Below are 27668 nucleotides of genomic sequence, written 5' to 3' on the forward strand. Positions count from 1 at the left end.
GCAATTTCCGAACCAGGCAGTGATGCAGCTGCTCAGGATGCTCTCAATACAACCTCTGTAGAATGTGGTGAGGATGGGGGGTGGGAGATGGACTTTTCTCAGCCTTCGCAGGAAGTAGAGACACTGCTGGGCTTTCTTTGCTATGGAGCTGGTGTTCAGGGACCAGGTGAGATTCTCCGCCAGGTGAACACCAAGAAATTCGGTGCTCTTAACGATCTCTACCGAGGAGTCATCGATGTTCAGAAGAGAGTGGTAGCTCCGTGTCCTCCTGAAGTCAACAACCATTTCTTTTGTTTTGTTCACTTTCAATGACTGGTGTATAATGACACCTAGGTCTCGTTGCACCTCCCATTTTCCTAATCGGCCACCATTCAGATAATAATCTGTTTTCCTGTTTTTGCCACCAAGGTGGATAACCTCACATTTATCCACATTAAATTGCATCTGCCATGAATCTGCCCACTTACCCAACCTATCCAAGTCACCCTGCATCCTCTTAGCATCCTCCTCACAGCTAACACTGCCGCCCAGCTTCGTGTCATCCGCAAACTTGGAGATGCTGCATTTAATTCCCTCATCTAAATCATTAATATATATTGTAAACAACTGGGGTCCCAGCACTGAGCCTTGCGGTACCCCACTAGTCACTGCCTGCCATTCTGAAAAGGTCCCGTTTATTCCACTCTTTGCTTCCTGTCTGCCAAACAATTCTCTATCCACATCAATGCCTTACCCCCAATACTGTGTGCTTTAAGTTTGCACACTAATCTCCTGTGTGGGACCTTGTCAAAAGCCTTTTGAAAATCCAAATATACCACATCCACTGGTTCTCTCCTATCCACTCCACCAGTTACATTCTCAAAAAATTCTGTGAGTGTCATGGTCCAGATCGGGGTCCCTTTAAATTTAGCTTGTTTATGTTACGATCCGGACCGTTGATTCCCTGTTTTCCCGTGTCCCTCGACTTTGGTGATTAGAGGCAATTAACACTCGGCTGAACCGGTAGTTTATAGTCTCCGGCTTTCGACCGTTCAGTGCGGAGCGTCTGCAAAGTCACGAAGGTATGGAGTGTTATCGTCATCTGGCTAGAACAAGCCTAGTTTCTGCCGAAGAGAGTGCCGGTAATTCGCCGCTCCTCACCAGAGCAACCCTGTCCAGTTACCTCGCCAAAGCGAGCCTGCAAGGTTTCCTCACCAAGGTAGGTCCGTCAGTTAACCTGTCGGAGAGAATCAAGAACCGCTGTCTACTGTTCTCAGGCCGAGTCGAGAACTCACCACTACCCAGAGGCTCCAGGCCAAGTCCTGGCCCTGGCGGCGTTCTGGCACCAAGCCAAGTCCTGGCCCTGGTGATCTGTGATTCCTGTCCTACCCCCTTGTCTGAATCCCTTCTCTGCCCCTCTCGCCTCTAGCCCTCGTCTGCAGCTCCCGCCTGCACTTCCATCTAGTTCTATTGCCGGAGCTAGATAGGTACTGTCTGGTGTTCATTCGTGTTGGTCTTGTCCTCGCCTCCGTAGGGTAAGTCAGGCTGTCTTGCCGTTGCCCTGTGGAGGGTCCTGAGTCCTGGCCCTATGTTCTGTGCCCAAGAAGGGGTCCCTGCTCTGTTCTGTGTGAGAATGCTGGCCCTATGTTCTGTACCCAAAGAGGGGTTCTGACTTGTCCTATGTGTCCATGGTTCCATGTACCTGCTCCCTGAGACTGAGGCTCTGTTTCCATGTTCCTTGCCTCCCTAGCCCATGTCATGTCCATGCCTGGTTCTGGTGTCCTTGCCCAGTCTCGGGCTTGGAGTCCATACCCTAGCCTCTTCATGTCTCCTCTAGTTCTGGGAGCTGATTCTGAGTCCAAGCCCAGACCCTTGGTCCCAACTTAGTTGTAGTCTTCAGTCCTTGTCAAGTTCACTGCTCCTGCTCCTGCCTAGCTCTCCTGGTATCAAACAATAAACTAAATCTAAGTAACCTCAAGATGTGTCTTGCATTTGGGTCCACCCTTGCTCCCAATGCCCTGCCATTGTGACAATAAGATTTGTCTGACTGTCTGATTTCACTGCTTTCCAAATGTGCTGTTATCACATCTTTGATAACTGACTCTAGCATTTTCCCCACCACCAATGTTAGGCTAACTGGTCTATAATTCCCTAGTTTCTCTCCCTTAAAAAAGCAGGGTTATATTAGCCACCCTCCAATCCTCAGGAACTAATCCAGAATCTAAAGAGTTTTGAAAAATTATCACTAATGCATCCATTATTTCTTGGGCTACTTCCTTAAGCACTCTGGGATGCAGACCAGCTGGCCCTGGGAATTTGTCTGCATTTAATCCCTTCAATTTACCTGACACTATTTCCCTACTAACATGTATTTCCCTCAGTTCCTCCATCTCACTGGACCCTCTGTTCCCTACTATTTCTGGAAGATTATTTATGTCCTCCTTGGTGAAGACAGAACGAAAGTAGTTATTCAATTGGTCTGCCATGTCCTTGCTCCCCATAATCAATTCACCTGTTTGTCTGTAGGGGACCTACATTTGTCTTAACCAATCTTTATCTTTTCACATATCTATAAAAGCTTTCAGTCAGTTTTTGTTCCATGCCAGTGTTCTCTCATAATCTTTTTTCCCCTTCCTAATTAAGCCCTTTGTCCTCCTCTGCTGAACTCTAAATTTCTCCCAGTCCTCAGGTGAGCCACTTTTTCTGGCTAATTTGTATGCTGCTTTGGAATTGATACTATCCCTAATTTCCCTTGTCAGCCGCGGGTGCACTACCTTCCCTGATTTATTCTTTTGCCAAACTGGGATGAACAATTGTTGTAGTTCATCCATGCAATCTTTAAATGCTTGCCATTGCGTATCCACCGTCAACCCTTTAAGTGTCAATTGCCAGTCTATCTTAGCTAATTCACGTCTCATACCTTCAAAGTTACCCCTCTAAGTTCAGAACCTTTGTTTCTGAATTAACTACGTCACTCTCCATCTTAATGAAGAATTCCACCATATTATGGTCACTCTTGCCCAAGGGGCCTCTCACAACAAGATTGCTAATTAACCCTTCCTCATTGCTCAATACCCAGTCTAGAATACCCTGCTGTCTAGTTGGTTCCTCGACATGTTGGTTCAAAAAAACATCCCGCATACATTCCAAGAAATCCTCTTCCTCAGCACCCTTACCAATTTGGTTCACCCAATCTATATGTAGATTGAAGTCACCCATTATAACTGCTGTTCCTTTATTGCACGCATTTCTAATTTCCTGTTTATTACCATCCCCAACCTCACTACTACTGTTTGGCCTGTACACAACTCCCACCAGTGTTTTCTGCCCCTTAGTGTTATGCAGCTCTACCCATATCGATTCCACATCCTCCCGGCTAATGTCCTTCCTTTCTATTGCGTTAATCTCCTCTCTAACCAGCAATGCTACCCCACCTCCTTTTCTTTCATGTCTATCCCTCCTGAATATTGAATATCCCTGAATGTTGAGCTCCTATCCTTGGTCACCCTGGAGCCATGTCTCTGTGATCCCAACTATATCATAATCATTAATACCAATCTGCACTTAATTCATCCACCTTGTTACGAATGCTCCTTGCATTGACACACAAAGCCTTCAGGCTTGCTTTTACAACACTCTTAGCCCTTGTACAATTATGTTGAAAAGTGGCCCTTTTTGATTTTTGCCCTGGATTTGCCGGCCTGCCACTTTTACTTTTCACCTTACTACTTTGCTTCTACCCTCATTTTACACCCCTGTCTCTGCACTTGTTCCCATACCCCTGTTGTGAACTAACCTCCTCTCTCCTAGTCTCTTTAATTTGATTCCCACCCCCCAACCATTCTAGTTTAAAGTCACCTCAGTAGCCCTCACAAATCTCCCCGCCAGGATATTAGTCCCCCTAGGATACAAGTGTAACCCCCCGTCCTTTTTGAACAGGTCACACCTGCACCAAAAGAGGTCCCAATAACCCAAAAACTTGAATCCCTGCTCCCTGCTCTAATCCCTCAGTCACGCATTTATCCTCCAGCTCATTGCGTTCCTACTCTCACTGTCGTGTGGCACAGGCAGTGATCCGGAGATTACTACCTTTGCGGTCCTTTTTCTCAACTCCCTTCCTAACTCCCTATAATCTCCTTTCAGGACCTCTTCCCTTTTCCTACTTATGTCATTGGTACCTATATGTACCACGACCTCTGGCTCCTCTCCCTCCCACTTCAGGATATCTTGGATGCAATCAGAATTATCCCGGACCCTGGCACCAAGGAGACAAACTAACATCTGGGTCTCTGGACTGCGTCCACAGAATCGCCGATCTGACACCCTTACTATCGAGTCCCCTATTACTACTGCCCTCCTCTTCCTTTCCCTACCCTTCTGAGATACAGGGCCGGACTCTGTGCTGGAGGCACGGCCACTGTCGCTTCCCCCAGGTAAGCTGTTCTCCCCCCAACAGTACTCAAACAGGGTATATGGGGAAACTTGCTGTTATTATTCTGGTGGTGTGGGGGGGGGGGTCACTGAGTACAAGGGCAGGACAGTTGTGTTCCAACTTCATAGCCCTTGGTCAGGAAGGATGTGATATCAGCAGAGACGGTGCAGAGGGAGTCACCATGATGTCTCAGTTATGAGGAGAGACAAGAGATGGAGAGGCAGGTCTGGAGGATGTTGGGAGGAGACGATAATGAGGAAGGACATCATTGTGGGACAGCAGCAGAAATCACTGACGGCATTTAATAAGGGTCCAGATAAACATTTGATGCTCAACCACCACCCTCCCCCCCCCCCCCCCAAAAAAAAAGAGGCAATGGGACATGAGCCATGGGCAATGGGAGATGGTTAACTATGGATGGGTGTCCTCTGATCAGTGTAGAGCTGGTGGGGCCAAATGTTCTGCTGTGTTGTATGACTCTGGGATTCCTTCAGGACAGGACCTGAGTGGCAGGGTCTCCCTCAAACATTCCCAATGAAAGTCAATTTCTTCCTGATCCATTCTACGTTGCTCTGTCCCTGCCCAATCTGTGATCAGAGTGAAGCTCTGCCACTGAGGTCGGTATTGGCCACAGGGCAGAGACTGAGGCTTTCTGCCAGGGTGACCCCTGAAATCCTGGGCTGGTTGTTTAGGGCCAGGCTGCAAAACATCAGCCTTGGTGCTGCAGGCCTGGAATTTTGAGCTGGGCCAGACAGTTCAGAGATAAACTGCATAGCCTGGGCCTGGAAGTTAGATCTGGGATGAACAACTGGGTCTGTTGATTAGACTGAGGCCACAGAACATATACCTTTATTTGAATCTGATTTAACCCAAAGCGGTCCTGTAGATGAAGGGTCTCGGCCTGAAATGTCGACTGTTTATTCTTTTCGGTAGATGCCCCCTGGCCTGATGAGTTGCTTCAACATTTTGTGTATGTAACTCCCAGCCTGACTGAAGCCATGAAAATATTGACACCAGACCTCACTTCAGCCAAATTTATTGCACATAATGAACCCACTGAGAATAAAGCAACGAACAAGTGAAGCGTCGGGTTGCTGGCCAAGCTGTTCGGCCATAAATGGCTCACCTGCAGCTTCGACGATTCAAAGAGTTCCTCACCCACCCATGCAGATCTTAAACACCCCACCCAGACACCCCAGTCCTGTGTTCCCCTTCACCTCAACCTGACCCCCTCCACATATGGAGGGACTGCATTAGCTCCTGCTCTCTCTGCCCCAGTCTCGATGGGCCAAATGACCTCATGGACATGAGGAGGGCAAAGGATTACCATAGTGACATACTGTGGACATTCACAGCCTTGACAGTGACAAAGACTGGGTGACTGTTGCCCCACCTTCACCCTCCCACAGCCAAACCTCCCCACCCCCCCACCCCCACCCCTGCCCCCGAACCCAGGAGATCAGCATCATCACTACATCTTCCTGGGAGCTTTCATCTGCAGAGATTCGTAGGTATCAATGCGGTGTTCGCCCAGGCCCTGCGAGCAGACAGAGAGAGGGAGGTTACGCATAAACTGAGAGGAAAGGAGATTCTGAATGAGGAGGGGAGCAAGGGAGAGAGATGGTGAAGAGGAAGAGAGGGAGAGACATAGCGAGGAGTGTGAGAAAAATAGATGAGGTAGATACACTGGGATGGAGAGGGGGGAAAAAGCGAAAGGGTAACAATGAGAGATGAAAATAAAGAAATAACGTGAGCGGAAGAGGGAGGAGTGAGGGTTCATGGGGACAGGGAGAGGATGGGAGAACCAGGGAGAAATAGAGAGGGAAGAGGTAGATGGGGAGAGAGATTGGGAAGGGCAACTCTGAGAAAAAGCGTGAATTAGAGATAAATTTAGACACCGGCAGAGACGGACTAAACGGAGAGAAAGAGAGTGGGAAACGCAGAACGAGACTTCCAAAATTAAAAATAAAGTGAGAGAAAAAGGAAAATAGTAACAAAGACTAGAAAGAAACAAAAAGTGAGGGAAAGATGGAGAGTGGAGAAACAGGTGCACATACCGTGTAAACACCCTCTTCTTTCTGCAGAGAAAAGAGATGGAGGGTAAACGTTAGAAATATTATTGTAACAACAAACCATGCCCCATCACACACTCCCAGGACACGGGTCAGACACGGTGAAACTCCCTCTACACTGTCCCATCACATACTCCCAGAGCGCGGGTTAGATCAGACCTCTGATCTATTCTATCAGATAGATATAAACTATCCGTACGGGATAGATTCCAGAGGGTACCTCAACTTGGATGGAAAAAAATACATTTTATTTTCACTAACCTCTAACTGAAATTTAGCATTTCCTATAATTACGAATGTAGGCAACAAACCACTACCGGTGACCAATAGAAATAACAGATATTTTTATATAACATTACCGTTGTTATAGATTTAGGGAAATATTGTTTACTACACTCTCATTGCTACTTCGGCATTACGTTAGTTCTTAGACCGCTGCTAGATGGAACATGATCGCAGTCTTCCTGACCGCAGACGTCCGTGCGAAGTAGCTGACCAACTATCGGCTGGTAGTCCTGTCGCCACCAGACGGTGAATCACGTGTTCTCACATTTGTGTCCCCGATACCGACGTTGCTGTCTATTATTCCTCATCTAAAATTGTTTGTTGATCATAGTGTGGAAGGAAGTGTCATTTTTTTTATTGTTTATTACTTTTGCAAAACTGTACAGTACAAATGACACACGTAAAAGTTGCTGGTGAACGCAGCAGGCCAGGCAGCATCTCTAGGAAGAGGCGCAGTCGACGTTTCGGAACGTGACCCTTCGTCAGGACTAACTGAAGGAAGAGTGAGTAAGAGATTTGAAAGTTGGAGGGGGAGGGGAGATCCAAAATGATAGAAGACAGGAGGGGGAGGGATGGAGCCAAGAGCTGGACAGGTGATTGGCAAAAGGGATACGAGAGGATCATGGGACAGGAGGCCCAGGGAGAAAGACAGGGGTGGGTGGGGGTGGAACCTACGGTCTCTCCGCCAGAGAAAGCAGGATCTCCCAGTGGCCACACATTTTAATTCCACATCCCATTCCCATTCCGGTATGTCTATCCACGGCCTCCTCTACTGTCAAGATGAAGCCACACTCAGGTTGGAGGAACAACACCTTGTATTCCGTCTGGGTAGCTTCCAACCTGATGGCATGAACATTGACTTCTCTAACTTCCGCTAATGCCCAACCTCCCCTTCGTAACCCATCCGTTATTTATGTATATACACACATTCTTTCTCTCTCTCCTTTTTCTCCCTCTGTCCCTCTGAATATACCCCTCGCCCATCCTCTGGTTCCCCCGCCCCCCGCCCTTTTCCTTCTCCCTGGGCCTCCTGTCCCATGATCCACTCGTATCCCTTTTGCCAATCACCTGTCCAGCTCTTGGCTCCATCCCTCCCCCTCCTGTCTTCTATCATTTTGGATCTCCCCCTCCCCCTCCAACTTTCAAATCTCTTACTAGCTCTTCCTTCAGTTAGTCCTGACGAAGGGTCTCGGCCCGAAACGTCGACTGTACCTCTTCCTAGAGATGCTGCCTGGCCTGCTGCGTTCACCAGCAACTTTGATGTGTGTTGCTTGAAATTCCAGCATCTGCAGAATTCCTCGTGTTTACAGGACAAATGAGATTTTTTAACTCTCCGAAAGTTCGCACGGCCTTTTGTCATACGAACTGGCGCGTGGGCTACGAGTGCCGCCCAGGCAAGTTCAAACACGACCGATGGTTGAGATAACTGCTGAAGTGTGTTATTTAAAGTAACGTCTTATTATTGCTAAAAGATTGCAAAGTGATGCAGGTCATGCACAGTGCTGTAAATTCTGTCGGCGGCAGAGGATCTTTTGTTTTCTCGTCGTACTTTTTTTTTACTGTCTGTGTTTTGAAGTAAAGACGTCCACGCGCCGTGTGTTATGCAAGTGGTGTTGGTGTATTATTATGCTATGAAAGTACTGCACTTCCTAAAATAACCGCGAGAATGCTGCGAACGACATAAGAAATGAGAACCATGCGCAATAATAGCCTAATTCCAGGAAGAACACGACGCCTGAACTACTACCGTAGTCCTGTGTTATTCTGAGAATCTAACATCCATAAAAAGTATTCAAACTTTGGATAAATTCTGAAACTTAACTTTTTCAACATTTGACATACGAATTTCCTATTTTAACTTTATTGATTTCATACTTTTGCAAACCCAATTTAACGTGAAATATCGAAAAAAGGGAAATGTGAGGAAAAACTATGTACAGGTATTATATGGTTTCATTGATTTAATGGACGTGACGGGACACAAAAGCCACGGTGTGCTGAAAATGCCTCTAAAGATGTGGGTAATTTCCAACGAAGGAAACTCGATTCGAAAAAGTTGGGACACTTCCAAACCTGGATTTACTATTTCACCAAAACTTTTTTCTAGAACTATCCTACAACGTTGCTACCGGCTTGCCAAACGAAAGAAGCCCCAACACTATTGCATAGAGTAAAGCCATATGCACCGGAAATGGTGGCGCTCGTCTGTGGACTGGAACAGCGGACAGAATGTGTGGAGAAACTAGACGTGGCTCCCTTATCGAATAATGTAATACCTTCCAGAATAGTTCATATTTATTTCAACGTTTTCAAGCAGGACTTTGAGGAAGTTCCATTCAGTATGAAACTAGATGAAACTACAGACATGTCTCAATGCAGTCAGCGCCTGGTTTCTGTTCTTTAAGCGCATGCTGAATCCATCAAAGAAGAATTTGGAAACGGTAAAAAGTATTTGCCAAACAAATACTTTAGGACCGAGATTAGGAAAAACTTCTTCACACAGAGTGGTGAATCTGTGGAATTCTCTGCCACAGCAAACTGTTGAGGCCAGTTCATTAGCTATGTTTAAAAGGAAGTTAGATATGGCCCTTGTGGCTACAGGGGTCAGGGGGTATGGAGGGAAGGCTGGGTTCTGAGTTGGATGATCAGCCATGATCATAATAAATGGCGGTGCAGGCTCGAAGGGCCGAATGGCCTACTCCTGCACCTATTTTCTATGTTTCTATGTTAAAACTTTGACTGGAAAGAAAAACGTCATACTCTTTGCAAAGATGGAGCTCCTGCGATGCTTGATAATACCAGTGGTTTTGCTACTTAAGCTCCTCACAGGCATGCACTATCATGGCCCGGTCCATGAAGTCCGCACTCCGGTTCACGGTCCCGTCCATCGATCCGTATTCCGGGTTTGCCCTGTTTTCCTTTGTTCCATTGGGTGCCTTAATTGAGGCACCTGATTCTCGTTTTGGGCTGATACATAAATAACTCTCAAACCAAGGATTCCCGGCGGACTGTTCCCTTCCCCTTCCTTCTGAAGCCTCGCCTGCATCCCTGTCAAGTTCAACCACCGGAGTGAGACTAGAGCCTTGCCACGCCAAGATAGGGAACTATCTATCGTTGAGTTTGGAACTATCTCTGTGTCGCCGTGTTTAGTGTCCGTGTCAAAAAGAGTCCCAGTCCTGGGTCCTGTTCCCAAGGACGGGCCCTGACTCTGTGTAAAGCCCCAGCCCTAAATCCTATTCCCGAGGAGGAGTCCCGGCTCTGTGTTCTGTGTTCCAAGTTTCAAGTTCCAGGCTCCGTGTTCCAGTCCTGTCCAAGTCCAGGCTTCGTGTTCTCGTCCAGTCCAAGAGTGCCTCGTCCAGCCCAATGCTGGAGTTCCCTCGTCCAGTCCAAGCCACGTCCAAGAACCTCGTCCAGTCCAGGTCACGGCTTTGTGTTCTCGTCCTGTCCATGTTCCACGTCCAGTCCTGTAGCCACGTCCAAGGCTCTGAGCGTCCAGTTCAAGTCCAAGGCTCTGTGTTCCAAGACCAAATCCAGGCGCTGTGTTCCAGCCTTGTCCAAATCTGAGCTTCGTGTCCTCATCTAGTTCCGGTTCCTCGCCCAGCCCGGTGCTGGGGTACCTCGTCCTGTCCTGTAGCCACGTCTTGCCGTCGCCTAGATCCGGGAGTCCAGCCCAAACCACGTCCTAGAACCTCGTCCTGTCCAAGTCAAGGCTTTGTTCTCGTCCTGTGCAGGAGTTCCACGTCCAGTACTGTAGCCACGTCCTGTCCTTGCCACGTTCCTAGTCCCGAGTCCTAGCCTAGACCCGGGTTCCGGTTCCGAGTCAAGACCCAGGTTCCGGGTCGTTGTCCAGGCTCTGGTTCCGGAGTTCCGTGTTCCTAGTCCAGGCTCCTTGTTCCTAGTTCCACGACCGGGTCCCGTGCTTCTCGTCCAAGTACTAGCCCAGGCCCTGAATCTTAGTCTCGTCCAGGGCCTGTGTCCATGTCCAGCGTCGTTTCTTCCTGACTCCCCTTGCTTTCTTGATAAACCTTGTCCTGTCCCTAGTACTTCAATGTCTGTGTCTTGCAGTTGGGTCCGCTTCCAGCGCCCCCGTGCAACGTGCACTGGCAACAAAGACTTCCGACAATCCTGCAAGAAGTTTTGTAATACGACCATAAACATCATCAACTTTATTAGAAGCAGGTCTCTGAATAATCGCATTTTAAAAAGACTATGTCAAGAAATGGGTGTAGAATATAAAATGCTTCTCCACCACACAGAAATTCGCTGGCTCTCCAAAGAACAAGTATTGAAGCTGTTGTACGAACTAAAAACAAAAGCTTCACCTTTTCTGAAAAAAGAAAACCCACTCTTGGAATAAGTTGAAACACAAAGAATTGTATCCATGGATTGGCTGACCTGACAGATATGTTTAACCACATGAATGAAATAAATCTTTCAGTTCAAAGTCCTGAAGCCACCATTATGCACGGTACTCAAATTACCAGCGTTCTGGGCAATGCTGCTGATATGGAAGAAGAGAGTAGACGCCAACATCTTTGCAAACTTTCAAATGTTGGAGGAAGTGTTTCACCAAGATGGAGCGGTCAACGCCTTTGAAGAGACGTCTGAGGACACGGAAACATTTCAGATCTCTTTCAGAAGTTACTTCCAACCTGATGGCATGGAAGTCGAACCATAGACCTGGAGTCTTTTTCTTCCTGGTGTAAACAGTATCGAAGATGTTGATCTAGCCAAAGATGAAATTATCGATCTACGGACAAAAAGCGTACTACAATTGGAGTTCAACTCAAAAGTCCTTGCAGAAGTCAGTTGTTCCTTGAGGGAAGCCTATTCTTGGCTTGTAAAGCGACCTATGGAAGCTTTAATTTCATTTGCAATGACATATCTTTGTGAATCAGGATTTTCAACACTTGTAAACATTAAAACAAAAAGAAACCTAAATCGGTTGGATATCCTAAATGACATACGAGTTACTCTGTCGAAGATCACCCCACAGTTTAATGTTCGTATTCCAGTAAGCAATAACAGCCTTCACACTGACATGTCTTCAAAAATAAAATTTAATTTTAATCTGGCTATATTTCAAATGCATAGTCTTGTTACTTAATGCTTTAATAAAGAAAGACATATATTACTGTATCACAGATGTGCTTTTAATATTTTGATAACTTTATTTTAATATAATCGTTTTTTTGTAATTCTATGTATTTTATTTTATATATTTAAATACATTATTCTGAAAAGGGGACATAGGATCCATCGGACTAGCAAAGGGGTTCATGGCATAAAAGTTTAGAATCCTGCTCTACACTGTCCCATCACACACTCCCAGGACACGGGTCAGACACAGAGTGAAACTCCCTCTACACTGTCCCATCACACACTCCCAGGACACGGGTCAGACCCAGAGTGAAACTCCCTCTACACTGTCTCATCACACACTCCCAGGGCACGGGTCAGACACACAGTGAATCTCCCTTTGGACTATCCCGTCACACACTCCAAGGACAGAGCAATACTCACCTTTTTCCCACCGGGACCGGCTGATTTCTCTCCTTTCAGCTCCTCATAGACATCAGTGGCTCCATGGCGCAGGTGCTACAGCGACAAACACATAATAAGGAAACGTCTACGCATGCAGGGTTTAAAGCCTCTCCCCATCTACACATCACGGACAGCCCGTTCTCCAATTCAGTTGATTAATCCTCCCACCCATTTCATGTCGGTGCAGGGCCGTGGGCTCCGTCCCCAGCACCTGCCCACAGGTGATGCTCTCCCTTCCCGCTCCCTCTCACCCCAGCTCCCGCCTAACCTCGTACTCCGACTGCCCGGCCGCTGCTTTCTCCTTCCTCCGATCCAAGATCTGCGGTGAATGATTGAGAAAGGTTTCAATTATCTTTCAAGTATAACATCATCATCTTCCCCACCGCCCGGCCCTTTAGACAAAGTAATTGTGGGAAGGACGAATGCCCCGCCCCAATTACAAAGCCACGAATGATCCGTAACCCCGGCACCACCTCTTGCACAAATCCCACTCCCTTCCCCCAGTTTGCTTAATACCCAGCGATGTCTGTCCTGAATCTCCTCGGTGTTGCAGTCCCACAGCCTCTGGGGGAGAGAATGCTCCCACTGCATTTCTCCCCATCTCCGTCCAGAACGGGTCCACCCCTCATTCTGAGACTGTTCTTCTTAGACACCATAGTCTGGGGGAACACCCTTCCTACACGCACCCTGTGTGTGTGTGTGTCTTTGCGTGCGGTGGGGGGAGGGGTGTAGTTGTGTGTGTTGTGTGTTGCTTTCTGTCTGTATGTCTGTGGTGTGTGTGTTTCTGTCTGTCTCTGTATGTGTGTGTGTGTTTGTCTGCGTGTCTGTGTTTGTGTGTCTGTGTGTTTGTGTGTCTGTTCTGTGTATCTGTGTGTTTCTGTGTCTGTGTATCTGTGTTTGCGTGTGTGTCTGTGTGTGTTTGTGTGTCTGTATGTCTGTGTATCTGTCTGTGTGTTTGTGTCTGTTCTGTGTATCTGTGTGTGTTTGTCTGTATTTCTGTGTATCTGTCTGTGTGTTTGTGTGTCTGTTCTGTGTATCTGTGTGTTTGTGCCCTTCCCTTCTTTCCCAACTAGCCACTCACTATTTTACACCCCCCCCCCACACACACACTCTTTCCCCTGCCTCCCATTTCCAGAGGAAACAACCCCAGCTTCTCCCATCTCTCCTCAGTGACAGTATTCCAATACCAGAAGTATTCTCATAACACTTCACTCCCCTACTCACGTCCCCCACCCTCTCCCAATGACCCCGTCACTCCAGGAATGTGGTGCCCAGAACTGTTCCCAATATCTCGTTCCAGCGAGCCCTCCCCGAGCTTACACTCTGTGTCTGGGCTATTGTGTCCCGAAAGCCCATATTAGGTTAGTCAAGTGAGAAACTCATCTTCATACCCTCACACTGTCCCCCAGTAACCCGTCTCCCCCAGCACCCAGTGTCCCACTGATATTAATCCAGCTCCCTCACACTATCCTTCAGCGTCCCTCAACCACAGCACCCAGTGTCACTGCCTGTGTCCCCATTGGTATTAATCCAGCTCCCTCACACTAACCTTCAGTATACCCTCAACCCCAGCGCCCTGTGTCGCCGACTGTGTCCCTACTGATGGGAATGTAACTCACCTTCAGACGGCAGTACAGAGCCGTTAACACCGTCCCGTAGACAAAGAGTATCGCATCGAGCACATAACAAATCTCAGGCTCACGCAGTCCAGCTGCCCAGAGAGAGAAAAGTGTGAGGATGATCCTGTTGCAAGGAACGGCAGCACTAGGCAAAGGGGCTCGTTCCGGCGACAAACCGGCTGTGGCCCCTTTCTAGCCTTACGAACGGGCTTGCTGATGCCCCAGGGCAGAGTTTAAACCCAAGGCAGGGAGATGGGAAACTGAGCAAAGACCGAGAAGGGAGAGAAGCAGGACTGGGATATGGAAACTGGACTCGTCCTTGGAGGGCAGAGACAGAAATGGTGGAAAACACAGTGGCCATACGGAATGGCAGGGAACTGTGCGAGAGTCTAGTGGATGTGAGGGCAATGGTACACACTGTGGCAGTAAAGGAGATGAAGCTTCAGGCCTGTATGCTGAACGGAACGTGATAGGGTTTCTGGCAGAATACCTGGGTGAGATGGGAAAGGAAGGTGGGGGAAAAGATTAGTTAACAGACCAGTCACCCTGCGAGAAGGGATGATGCACAATCGCGTGCGGTGGCGGTGGGAGCTGGAGGACGAGGCTCGGTCACGACGCTTCGTGACGCTCTAACTGATCACACTGTAACCTCATCTCCACATTTCCACCTCGCACCAGTGAGCTTTCAGCCTCTTCTCACGAAGAATCTCTCGACCTCCATCTTCTAAAGAGTCTCTGCTTCACAGCCATTTGTATTTATTATTGAAAAGCAGCGCGGAAAAGGCGTTTCTGGCCCTTCGAGCAGTGCCAACTAACCATTAACACCCGATTCCATCCTAGCCTCATCACGGGACAATTTACCATGACCGATTCACCTACCAACCGGCATGTCTTTGGACTGCGGGCGGACACCGGAGCACCCGGAGGAAAGCTGCGCGGTCACGTTCAAACCCCTTACCGACAGCGGCAGGAACTGAACGCAGGTGGCCGATACTCTAAAGCGTTGTTCTAACCACCACACTACCACGCCGCCCTCTTCGTGGAAGAGGGTTCCAAACGTACACGACCCTCAGAGAGAGAAACAAAACTGCCTCGTTTCCACTTAAACCACCCACTCCATATTTTCAGCCAACGATTCCTGGTGCCAGAATGCCCCACAAGCTGAAACATCCTCTCCATACAAGTCCGACATGTTTCAGTCGGTCTCTCCTGATTGTAAACTGGAATGGATTTACACAATGCCTGTAATCGGCCCCTCACACACAATCCTCCTATTCCAGGTTGTTGGCCAATGAAATGATTGCCCGCATGAGATCTGTCCCCGGTTCCTAAAAGGTAGACTCCAGTGAGTCCGACTACAGCTTCTCCGTCCCCGCCAGCGACAGGAGCGAACCAGCAGCTGGAAACATTGCAAACTGGAGGAAGGGACAAGACAATAATCAGCGTGTCCTTGTTGCTGGGCAAGTGATTGTTGCTCATTCCAAAAGACGGCATAGCCACCGCAGACTGTCAACAGAGGACAATTACCCTTGACTTCATGGTTTACCGAGGGGGGAAGTGAAGGGCAAATTGCTTGATGTGATCTACATGATTTGAACAAGGCTTTTGATCCAGTCCTAGCTGCAGTCCGATGACTAATAGATCCCATGGGATCCGAGTAAAAATATTTGACCCAAGTTGGCTCTGTGGGAGAAAGCAGAGGGCATTACTAAGATGAAGGTCCGGGCCTCAGCCCTCATGCTGTGTTGAAGATAATAACAGAATAGTACAGCACAGTACAGGCCTTTCGGCCCACAATGTTGTGCCGACCCTAAAACCCTGCCTCCCATATAAGCCCCCACCTTAAATTCCTCCATATACCTGTCTGGTAATCTCTTAAACTTCACTAGTGTATCTGCCTCCACCACTGACTCAGGCAGTGCATTCCACCACTCTCTGAGTAAAATACCTTCCTCTAATATCCCCCTTGAACTTCCCACCCCTTACCTTAAAGCCATGTCCTCTTGTATTGAGCAGTGGTGCCCTGGGGAAGAGGCGCTGGCTATCCACTCTATCTATTCCTCTTATTATCTTGTACACCTCTATCATGTCTCCTCTCATCCTCCTCCTCTCCAAAGAGTAAAGCCCTAGCTCCCTTAATCTCTGATCATAATGCATACTTTCTAAACCAGGCAGCATCTTGGTAAATCTCCTCTGTACCCTTTCCAATGCTTCCACATCCTTCCTATAGTGAGGTGACCAAAACTGGACACAGTACTCCAAGTGTGGCCTAACCAGAGTTTTATAGAGCTGCATCATTACATTGCGACTCTTAAACTCTATCTCTCGACTTATGAAAGCAAACACCCCATAAGCTTTCTTAACTACCCTATCCAACTGTGAGGCAACTTTCAGGGAATCTGTGGACATGTACCCCGAGATCCCTCTGCTCTTCCACACTACCAAGTATCCTGCCATTTACTTTGTACTCTGCCTTGGAGTTTGTCCTTCCAAAGTGTACCACCTCACACTCCTTTCGGTTGAACTCCATCTGCCACTTCTCAGCCCACTTTTGCATCCTATCAATGTGTCTCTGCAATCTTTGACAATCCTCTACACTATCTACAACACCACCAACCTTTGTGTCGTCTGCAAACTTGCCAACCCACCGTTCGACCCCCACATCCAGGTCGTTAATAAAAATCACGAAAAGTAGAGGTCCCAGAACAGATCGTTGTGGGACACCGCTAGTCACAATCCTCCAATCTGAATGAACTCCCTCCACCACCACCCACTGCCTTCTGCAGGCAAGCCAATTAGAATTTTGCCACCATTGTGAGAGCCTCGTGTTTCCAACAGTATTCTGCAGAGTGCAAGTCCACCAGAGCCACAAATCCCATCTGACTTCTACTCTCCCCTGCACTCCCCACACCACTACCAGTTTTGGCATGCGGGTCAGGAGAGAGGGATACTGACCAGGGTGAGTGTGCTGTTATTCAGTGAGCTTCACACAACCTTCCATCAAGTTTTGGGATTAGCTGACAATGTAGAAGGGTCTCCTGGAACATTGAAGACAAACTCTAGCTGATAGCAGCCACTCTGAGCTAATGGTCACCGGTACGTGATCTAGAACAACGGGTCACAATCTAGAACAGTGGGTCACAGGCTCACCTATCCAGAACAGGTACCATTAGTCCCTCTTATCTAGAACAATGGGTCATGAATCATAGATCACTAAGCCTCCTCTGATGTAGAACAATGGATTGTATAATGCGTGGTCAACTTACAATGGAGACCACAGTCAATGGCCACTGTTTTCTAGAACAAAGGTTCAAGTTTATTGTCATTACTGTACATATATACAACCAAATGAAACAACATTCTTCTGGACCAAGGAACTCTCGTAGAAGATATAACACACATAAAGCACATAAATCAAAGTATTACCATAAGTTAATAAATTATAACTCAAAATTCATGCAGCACAGCTAAACAGCAGACAGTACTGTAAACAGTAAATGGCTTATTGTCCTAGTGATGAGAACTCGGTGGGGGCAGGGGAGGGTATTCACTAATCTCACAGCCTGAGGGAAGAGGCTGTTACCCAGTCTGGCAATCCTAGTCCTGATGCTCCTGTACCTTCTTCCTGGTGGTAGTGGTTCAAAGAGATTCTGGGGTGGATAGTAGGGGATCCTCAACAAAGCTTTGGGCCCTTTATCTGCAATACTCCTGGGAAATGTCACAAATGGGGAGGGGGTAGAGAAAAGACCCGGCAATCCTCTTGGCAGTTTTAACTATCCTCTGTAGGGTCTTGCGATCTGCTGCCTTGCCACACAACCCATACTCCGTACTACACAATAGTGCAGCCAGACAAAATGCTTCCAATGAAAATTGTCAGAATGGGGTTGCGGAGCCTAGAGCTCAAAAGAAACGCTCTCTACAAACTGCCAACAGCCAAAATAATTCAAAGGTTTGCGAATGGGTAACCAAACAGGTCCGAGACAACTGATTGGGGGGGGGGGGGTGCTATATAAATGCTAGCACTCCCAGAGAGAAACACCAACAACTGTGCATTGCAGAAGTCACCTCAACTGGTGATGAAACTTTTGTTAGCTAATTGCAAACTCGGTGAACACCACATCATCAACAGTGTAGTGTGGAGTGTCTGAAATGTGGTTTTACACAAGCCCCAAGCAACCAACATGTCTGTGTGTGAAGAAGTGTCTTCAAATGAGGCAATGAAACCGTCCAGGCTCTTTGAACATTTGAAGAGGATAGACCCTGATAAAGCAAACAAGAACTTGGCTTATTTTCAGTCACTTCACGAAAACTTTCAGAAACAGAAAACACTTGAAACCATATTTGCCAGCACTTCACAATGACAGTGATAGATCGTGTGCTTTGTACAAAATTCCATTGCTCATTGCCAAATCTGGAAAGCCCTATACGATTGGAGACAAACTGACGTAGAAAGTTCAGAGTACTGTTTTCCATAAATCATCAGACCAAACAATTCTGCTCAGTGACAACTCTTCAAAGACAAATAGATGAAACGTTTGAGAATGTGGAAGACAAATTGAGCTGTGCAATATACAGAATTTGCTCTGCAGTTGGACCAGTCAGCTTTACCAGGCAATGGATCTTTGCTTCTTGGTTTTCTCGCTTCATAAAGGATGAAAGCCTGAAACATAGAAAACCTACAGCACAATACAGGCCCTTCAGCCCACAATGCTGTGCCGAACATATACTTACTTTAGAGATTACCTAGTGTTACCCATAGCCCTCTATTTTTCTGAGCTCCATGTACCTATCCAAGAATCTCTTAAAAGACTATTGTATCAAGAGTTGTTATTTGCAAGGGAACTAGAAAGGGGAAGTCAATATTTTGGGTTATTGAGCAATTTTTAAAGAGAAGGATATTCCGTTCACCAACATTGTTGCTAGTGCAACAGATGGGACACCATCAATGACAGGATGCCACATAGGGGTTGATATCTTGCAGAAAACTCTACATATTTACCATTCACTGCGTAATTCACAGGTAACATCTCATTGCAAAAGTACTTAAATGATCATCTGCACAAATCATTACTGTTATCACAGCTGTAAATAAATCAAAACTCATGGTCTCAATTCACTAATTTTTCAAGAGCTTTGTATTGAGAATGATGAACGCCTACTCTTGCATACAGAAGTCCAATAGCTCTGAAAAGGAAACTGCCTGAGACGCTTGTGTGTATCTTTAAACACTGATAAATTCTTTGAAGATATAAATACTTAATTGAGTAGTCAACTGAAGAATATGAGGCATGCCTTTTCTTATTTGTCAGAATTATTGGCAAAATTTAATTAAATCAGTCTTCAATTGCAAGAAAATGAAGTGAATCTTATCAAAGTCAAATCAGTTGTCTCCATCTTTCTGTCTAAGCTAACCCTATTTAAGTGCAACATTGGCCATCACAAACTTTTCCAATTTCTGAGCCTCTCTGAGTTGAAAGAGAAAGAAAGGATATCAGATGATTTTCATGTATACTGTGTCCACTTGGGTGAACTGCATAAAGACATATCAGTGAGATTTCAGGATCTTCTCTTGATCCAAATTCGGTAACAAATCCATTCCAAAACCACTTGTATTGAGGAATTAACAGGAAGGATGGAGAAAAAAACTGATCTTTGAACTGAAGTCAAAGTTCAGAATCATATCAAGCCTTTTGGTTGCAGAAAGAAATCTTTGAATGTTATCCTGCATTGTGAAAAAAAAACGTTTATTGCTTTTCCAACATCATATTCAGTGCAGTCGCCCAACTTCTTTCAAAGCAATTAAACCAACAGTGAATTACTATAGGTGGGGATTTAAGACTCTTGAGTGACATTTAGCATGAAACTGAGATTACTGCACCAATCGCATCCATCTCATTGTAAGGTGAAAAGGCAATAAAATAGTGAATAGTTGGACTGCACATATACACTCTAAAATTGTTGATGAAAATTATTTTGCTGTAATTAAAATTACTTTTAGCTATAAATAGATATGAATTATTTTTTGCAATTAACTGTAACCGCTTTGAATTTCTAGTTCCTATTTGCTTTCACTGTGCATCGAAAGTCATCGTTTAATAGCTTAGTAGCAGTAGAGGGAGAAGGGGGTGCTGGACTGTGGTCTGGAGCCCATGGGACGGTAACCCAAAAAGGTTTGGGAACCACTGGTGTAGGGGGAGCTTCACTGTTTTTATCTTATCCCATATCCTGGAGGTGACTGCCAGCACACCATCCCACTGTGTGTGTGTTCCTGTTATCAGCTGGGTAATCTCAGACAGCACATATGAGATCTCTCACTTTGGGTCTGGTGGAGTACGTGAGATGAGGAGATGTGACTGTGATGACACCCTTCCCGAGGCCCCTTGACTGTTCCAATCAGATCAAGCTGTGACCAACACGGCAGTTCAGTAAGCGACTGTTTCAAAACCCCTGAACAGAACGGTCAGCTTCACCACTCCTCCTCTCACAACTAGGTGGCTGCCCACCCTTCCTCCCGTTTATAAAACCAGGGTCCAGTCTGCATTTGGCCTTTGAATTCCTCTATCTCGTTCCCCACTCTGACAAACACGGGGCATTTTATTGAACAGTACACACTGCAGCAGGTGGTGGAACAAATGAGTATTCGGGTTTCAGGACAGGGAAATGTTTGGTCGCGGTTAGGACGGTGGACGAGTTTGCAATTGAAAGGCTGCTTTATCCTGGATAGTGTTGACCATCTGCAGAGTTGTTAAAGCTGCAGTCAGCCAGGCAAATGGAGAGTGTTCCATCATACTTCTGATTTGTGCTTTGTGGGTGAGTGAAAGGACTTGGGTTATCAGGAGGCAAGTCGCTCTCCACAGGTCCCCAGTCTCTGACATGCTCCTGTAGCCACAGTGTCTGATCCGGTTGAGAATGCTGATGGTGGGGACTGGGCGATGGGAATGTCGGGGGGGATGCGGTCAGACACTCTCTCTTGGTAGCGATGTCACTGCCTGGTACTTGTGTGGTGTGAATATTACCTGTCATTTCTCACCCTCTGTCTGACTGTTACCTGGATGCAGGCATGAGCTGCTTCACCTGCTGTGGGAATGAGACTGAATATTTTGCAATCACTAGTGAGTATTCCCACTTCTGACCTCAGGATGGAAAGACAGCCTATTTATTGAAGAGGAACAAGAAAAAGCTTGAAGGCTAAATGGCTTCCGGCTGCTTCTACCACCCTCGTGAAGGCTGTTGCCCAACAAAGAGCCAGATTATGGAACTCACTATCCAAGAGATGCCAAGGCACAAATCCTGGCCAGTCTTGCAAGATGGAAGAGGACAGTAGCAGGTATAACAGTAGAGCAGCAATGGCTTAGAGTTTCTGAGAACCCTAGATGCATCTCAATGTACAAGCAGCATTCCATGGGGGGGGGGGGGGGGGTGAGCATGGCTGACCAGGGAAGTCAAAGTCAGCATAAAGGCAAAAGAGGGCATAGAATTTTACAAAAAATAACAGGAAGACAGAGGATTAAAGACTTTAAAAAGTGACAGAAACAACCAAAGCAAAAATGGAAAAAAAAATTAAGTCAAAAGGCAAATTAGCCAAATATTATACAAGAGGATACCCAAGGTGTTTTTTTTAAAAAAAAAGATATATAGAGTCAAGGAAAATGATGCTGTAGAAGATGTAAAGAGGAACAAAGAAATGGTGAAAAACTGAATAAATAATAAGACCATAAGACATGGGGGCAGAATTAGGCCATTTAGCCCTTCACTCCATTCCACCCCGCTCCGTCATTACATCATCGGATCAATCCCAGATCTCATTCAACCCCATACATACATCTGCTCTCTAAACATATCTCTTGATGTCCCTTAATCTATCAACTTCGCTTTGAATATACCCACGGACTTGGCCTCAACCATTGTCTGTGACAGAGCATTCCACAGATTCACCACTCTTTGGCGACAAAACTTCCTCCTTACTTCTGTTATAAAAGGTCACTCCTCAATTTTGAAGCTGTGTCCTTTAGTACAGGATAACCCCACCAGAGGAAACATTCTCTCCACATTCACCTTATCTAGTTCTTTCAATATTCAGTAGTTTTCAATGAGGTCCCTATGCGTTCTTCTAAATTCCAGTGAGCACAGGCCCAAAGATGCCAGACGCTTCTCATTTGTAAGCCCCTTCATTCTCAGAAACATCCTCCTGAATCTCCTCTAGATTCTCACCAATGACAACACAATCTTTTCAGAGATAAGGAGCCCAAAACTGTTGAAAATACTCCAAGAATGGCCTGGTGACTATCTTAAAGCTTCAGCATTATCTCCTTGTTTTTACATTCTACTCCCCTTGAAATAAATGCCAACATTGCATTTGCCTTCTTTACCACAGACTCAACCTGTGAAATAACCTTCTGGGAGCTCTGTACGAGGACTCACAGGTCCCTACTATGCATAAGTCTTCACTGTGAAAGTCACCAGCTATATGCCATAAATTTGAGTCAGTGGGAGAAAGGGAGGCGAAAGTGAGTGCGGTTGCTATCACAAAGGAGAAGGCACTTGGGAAGCTGAAAGGTCTAAAGGTGGATAAGTCATCTGAACCTGATGGACTACACCCCAAGGTTCTGAAAGGTGACTGAAGAGATTGTGGAGGCATTCATAATAATCATTCAAGAATTGCTCGAGTCAGGAATGGTTCTGGGGGACTAGAAAATTACAAATATAATTCCACTCTTTGAGAAAGGATTGAGGCAAAATACAAGAAATCATAGATCAGTTAGCCTGACTTAACTGATTGGTGAAGTTTTAGAGTCCATTGTTGAGGATGAAGTTTTGGGGAACACGTGATAAAATAGGCTGAAATCCACATTGTTTCCTTAAAGGGAAATCTTGTCTCACAAATCTGTTGGAATTCTTTGAGGAATTAACAGGCAGGAGAGAAAAGGAGATTCAGTGGATGTTGACGAAAAGATCTGCAGATGCTGGAGGAGCTCAACGGTTCAGGCAGCACTTGTGGAAAAGAGTAAACAGTTGCTGTTCTGGGCTGAGACCCTTCATCAGGAGGACTGTTTATTCTTTTCCATAGATGTCGCCTGGCCCGCTGAGTTCCTCTAGCATTTTGTGTGTGCTGTTCAGTGGATTTTGTTTGATTGGATTTTCAGAAGGCCTTTATCAAGGTGCCACATACACGAGACTGCAAAACAAGATAGAAACCACAGTATTACAGGAATGATACTAGCATGGATAGAAAGGTTAACTGGCAGAAGGCAAAAAGGGAAAAAGGTGCCCTTTTCTGTTTGGCTGCCTGAGACTAGTGATGTTCCAGAGATGTCAGTATTGAGCCCACTTTTTATGCTCTCTGTCAATGATTAGGATGATGGAATTGATGGCCTGTGGCTAAGTTTGCAGATGACACAAAGATAGGTGGAGGGGCAGGTAGTGCGGAGGAAGTAGACTCCCTATAGAAATTATGTGAATGGTCAAAGAAGTGGCAGGTGGTTTACAGTGTAAGGAAGTATATGGTCATGCACTTTGAGTAAAGGCATAGTCAAAGAAAACAGCTCCAAGACCTGGGCCTCCATACCCACTGCTGCAACTGAATCCTTGACTTAATCACTAGTAGTTCGCTGTCCTTGTGGATTAGAAATCACATCTCCAATGATGGCAATCAACATTAGTGCACCTGAAGCATGTGTTCTTAACCCACAATCTCTATACTCACAACTGTGTGTCTAGGCACAGCTTAAATGCCATCTATAAATTTGTTGGTGACGATTATTGTTTGCAGAATTTCAGCTGGTGGCAAGAACGTATACAGGAGTGAGATAGATCAGCTGGTTAAGTAGTAACACAGCAACAACCTTGCACTCCACATTGGTAAGACCAAGGAACTGATTGCAGACATCAGGAGGAGTAAGTCGAGGGAAAACACAACAGTGCTCATCGGGGTTCAGAAATGGAAGGGGTGAGCAGTTTGAATTTCCCGAGGATCCATCCTGTGCTCAACATATTGATGCAATTATAAACTAGGAACAACAGTGGCTGTATTTAATTAGGAGTTTCAGGAGAATTGGTATGCCCCACCACCAAAGACACTCCCATATTTCTACAGATATACTGTGGAGGGCATTCTAACTGATTGCATCACCATCTGGTACAGAGGGGCAACTGGAGAGGATCGAAGAGAGTTGCAGGAAGCTGTAAACTCAGCCAGCTCCATCATGAGCACCGGCCTCCTCAGCATCCAGGACATCTCCAAAAGGTGATGCTTCTAAAACAATTAATGACTTCCATTACTCAGGACATGCCCTCTTCTCATTGCTACCATCGAGGTGGTACAGGAGTCTGAAGACACACATCCAACCTTTCAGGAACAGCTTTTACCCCCTCCACCATCACGTTTCTGATGACAATGAACCCACGAACACCTCTTTCGTACTCTCTCCCCCTTTTTGCACTACTTAATTTTTAAAAAAATATATACGTATTGTAATTTATAGCTTTATTGAGTATCACAATGTACTGTTACACAAAACATGCTGGTGATATTAAACTTGAGTCTATTTTCTAAACCGAAAGGAAATTCAGAAATTGGAGTTGCAAAAGGACTTAGGAGCCCTTGTGCAGGATTCTCTAAAGGTTAAATTGCACGAGCCAGTGTTAAGGAAGGAAACTGCAACACGAGCATTTATTTTCAGGACTTGAAAATAAAAGGAACGATGCTATGCTGACACTTTCTAAGGCATTGGTCACACTATATTTGTAGTATTGTGAATCCATTTAGGACCTACCCAAAGGCTTGACAAGAAGCTCAGAAACCTCGGCCTGCATGCCGCCTTGTACATCTGGATCTTGGACTTCCTGTTGGATCGCCAGCAGGTGGTAAGGATTGGTACCCTCACCTCTGCCCCTCAAAACAGGAGCCCCCCCAGGGATGTGTCCTGAACCCCTTCTCTACTCCCTATACATCCATGACTATGTTGCCATGCACAGCTCTAATCTGCCTGATCAAACTTGCAGCCAACATAGGGGTGCCACGGAAGCAACTTCTCCCTCAATGTCCAAAAAATAGTTGATCATGGATTACAGGAGGAATGGAGATACATCAATGTGACTGTAGTTGAGAGGATGAGTAGTTTCAACTTCTGCAGTATGATCTCACCTGGACAATACACACCAGCTGTGTGTTGAAATAAACACAACAGTGCCACTTTCACCTCAGACGGCTGAAGTTTGGCATGAGTCCCCAGATCCTCGGGAATTTCTACAGGGGCACCATCGAGAACATCCTGACTGGGTGTGTCATTGGCTGGCACGGGAACTCTACCACCCCCAATCGCACGACACTTCAGAGAGTGGTGCGGACAGCCCAGCACATCTGTGGATGTGAACTGTCCTCTATTCAGAACACTTACAGCAGCAGGTGCGTAAAAAGGGCCTGGAGGATCATCAGAACTCTAGCCACCCCAATTACAAATTGCTCCAGCTGCTTCCATCTGGAAAATGGTACCGCAGCATTAAAGCCAGGACCAACACCTGTCTGGGACAGTTTCTTTCACCAGGCCATCAGAGTTATTAATCTGATTACATACCTGACTGTACATAAACAATTATGCATAGAGTCTCAGTGTTTGGGCAATATCCTCCCAAGTTTCCCTTCCTTATTGCTTGTACACAGCGACGGAAGTGCAACAAAGATTTTCTACTCCCTCATATTGTGAGATGGATGTAACAAATAAAATTCTCATCTAATCGGAAAAAAAAATGATGGGTTTGAAGAGTGCCTAGAGGACATTTATGAGAATGATCCCAGGGATGAGGGTTAATGTATGAATGTTTGATGGTCTGGGCCAGTACTTGCTAGAGTTTTGATCTAGGAAAGGGGGATCTAGTGGTACCTCCCACTGAAAAAAAAACCTGCCCCACTCCTCCCATTTTACTTGTCTCTTCTCAACTGAATTGCTCAGCATCTGTGATATTTCTACCTCAAGAAATAGATTCCATCTTTCTGCACCTCATAATGGTGATGAATACATTGTGAAGCGCAGAGGTGTAGACTCAGTGTCCCGAGACCAGAAGGCAGCTCCAGGATCAGAGACGGAGGCAGCTGGCTCAGTGTGAGATCAGCCCTTCTCCTTGGGGAAACTTGAAACTGGGTCTCAGTCCCACTGCAGCTGCTGGGTTCCAGGTTCCCAGACCTCCTCAGGCAGGGGAGAGGCTGGGCCCCATTGCTCTATTTCACAACAGGAAGACAGACTGGAGCCAAAATAACATCAAGCCGCCATTTTAATCAGAGCTGCCCGTTCACCATTTCCCTCAAGAGCATCACTGAGGCACGTTTACGAGATCTAATCAGCACTGTTTTGACTTTCAGAATTCAGTAAAAAGACCACACTCCAACCCTATCAATTGTTTACCAGAGTCCTAGCCAAAGCTTCATGTTCACTCCATAAAATTATAAAACTGATAAAATACATGGCCAGTTCTCCCATTTACAGTCTCTACTGGTACTTTGTAAGAGAAACACCCTGCACACAGCATTGTATAACAAATACTACTGAAAAATGACCTCGCTGCGTTCTTCCCAGGGAGGGGTGTCAGGGCCAAAGGGGGCTTCGGAGGTCTTATAGAGGCAGTAAAGGGTGCAGGGTGCGGACAAAGAGGGGCATGGGAGTGTGAGAGACAGGAGTAATGTAGGGGATAGGGTTGGTTCCGGGACAAGGAAGGATGTAGGACCTGGAGGCGCTAGAGAAAGGTATGACACAGCAGTCACAGAGACACGAAGGGTGCACAGAACAAAGGGAAATTGAAGAGGAGGGTGAAATATGTTTCAGGGATGGGGGAGATGGTGTGGCTGTCCTGGCTAAGGATCTGAAGGGACTGGTGACCTGGGGAGCTCCACAGACACCTCGAATAACAGGATTTGATGTTGCAGGGCTGCAGTCTTTAAATGTGGGAAGGTTCAGAAGGGGATCAGGTAAGAGGGTTATCACAGTACCTAGGCAATGGTCGACTTACCAGCTCTGGAGGAGTGGAAGAGGAAGATGAGGACAAGAATAGCCTTCATGGCGCAGCGGGTGGGAGGCTGAGCGCAAGTGCACTGTAAGGGTCCGTGCGTCCTGCCTGCTGGGCTTGTTACTTCTGTGCACAGGGAGGAAGTGAACAAACTGGAGAGCTTAGCCAGTGATGTGTGGTCAGAGTGTCACTGACTTCCGAGAGCACAGGAAGTGGAGCTGGGTGGGAGGGGTCAGACAGATGGACAGGGGTGGGGTGAACAGCAAGTCAGAGAGAGAGAGAGAGAGCGAGCGTGCAAGAGAGAGACGGGAGAGGGACGGAAGCAGTTTGAAAATCTGGGAGGGGGAAGAGGTGCTGAGAGAGGGAGTGCAGCAGATTGAAAGAGGGGTGGATGGAAGGAGTGTAGAGAGGGAAGAATATTAGTGTGGTTGAGAAACAAAGCATATGAGAGGGAGTGGGTCTGGGGCGGGGGGTGCAACACGGGGAAGTGGCAATAGAGAAAAGTGATAGACAAAGGTGATGGAGGGGCAGAAGGGACAAAGTTAAGTGGACAGTGTAGGGGCGAAGGGTTTGGTTTGAGGGGATGGGATACAAGTAAAAGCATTAGGATCAGTCCAGCGTTGTGGAACAGACCCCAGCCAGAGCCTCCCCTCACTGACAATCACAAACCAAGCGTACATCTCCCAGCCGCAGTGCTGGGTGCCCGTGATCCCCCTGCAGCTTAACAGTTCCCTCACACTG

At 46.5% G+C, this 27668-nt stretch overlaps 1 protein-coding gene across 1 annotated transcript; it reads right to left on the reverse strand.

Moving 5' to 3' along the window:
• Positions 1–5829: 5829 nt before the first annotated feature.
• fcer1g (Fc epsilon receptor IgFc epsilon receptor Ig) lies at positions 5830–27610 on the reverse strand. The gene is made up of 6 exons (XM_063065132.1): positions 26931–27610; positions 13932–14023; positions 12581–12631; positions 12292–12366; positions 6469–6489; positions 5830–5948 (listed from the first exon to the last, which is right to left on the reverse strand). Exons 1-6 carry the CDS (start codon positions 26977–26979, stop codon positions 5883–5885), a joined length of 354 nt encoding a protein of 117 aa, XP_062921202.1. The 5' UTR covers positions 26980–27610; the 3' UTR covers positions 5830–5882.
• Between the last annotated feature and the right edge of the window lie 58 nt (positions 27611–27668).

The sequence above is a fragment of the Mobula hypostoma genome, chromosome 13, assembly GCF_963921235.1.
Source record: "Mobula hypostoma chromosome 13, sMobHyp1.1, whole genome shotgun sequence".
NCBI classification, from domain to species: Eukaryota; Metazoa; Chordata; class Chondrichthyes; order Myliobatiformes; family Myliobatidae; genus Mobula; species Mobula hypostoma.

What these genes read in the sequence shown, in the direction of transcription:
- fcer1g (XM_063065132.1), bottom strand. Translation starts at nt 26,979, where the DNA reads ATGAAGGCTATTCTTGTCCTCATCTTCCTCTTCCACTCCTCCAGAGCT. An exon ending in CTTCCACTCCTCCAGAGCTG is followed by an intron (nt 14,024 to 26,930) that starts GTAAGTCGACCA and finishes CTCTCTGGGCAG; the next exon opens with CTGGACTGCGTGAGCCTGAG. An exon ending in AAGAAGAGGGTGTTTACACG is followed by an intron (nt 5,949 to 6,468) that starts GTATGTGCACCT and finishes GTCTGCTCGCAG; the next exon opens with GGCCTGGGCGAACACCGCAT.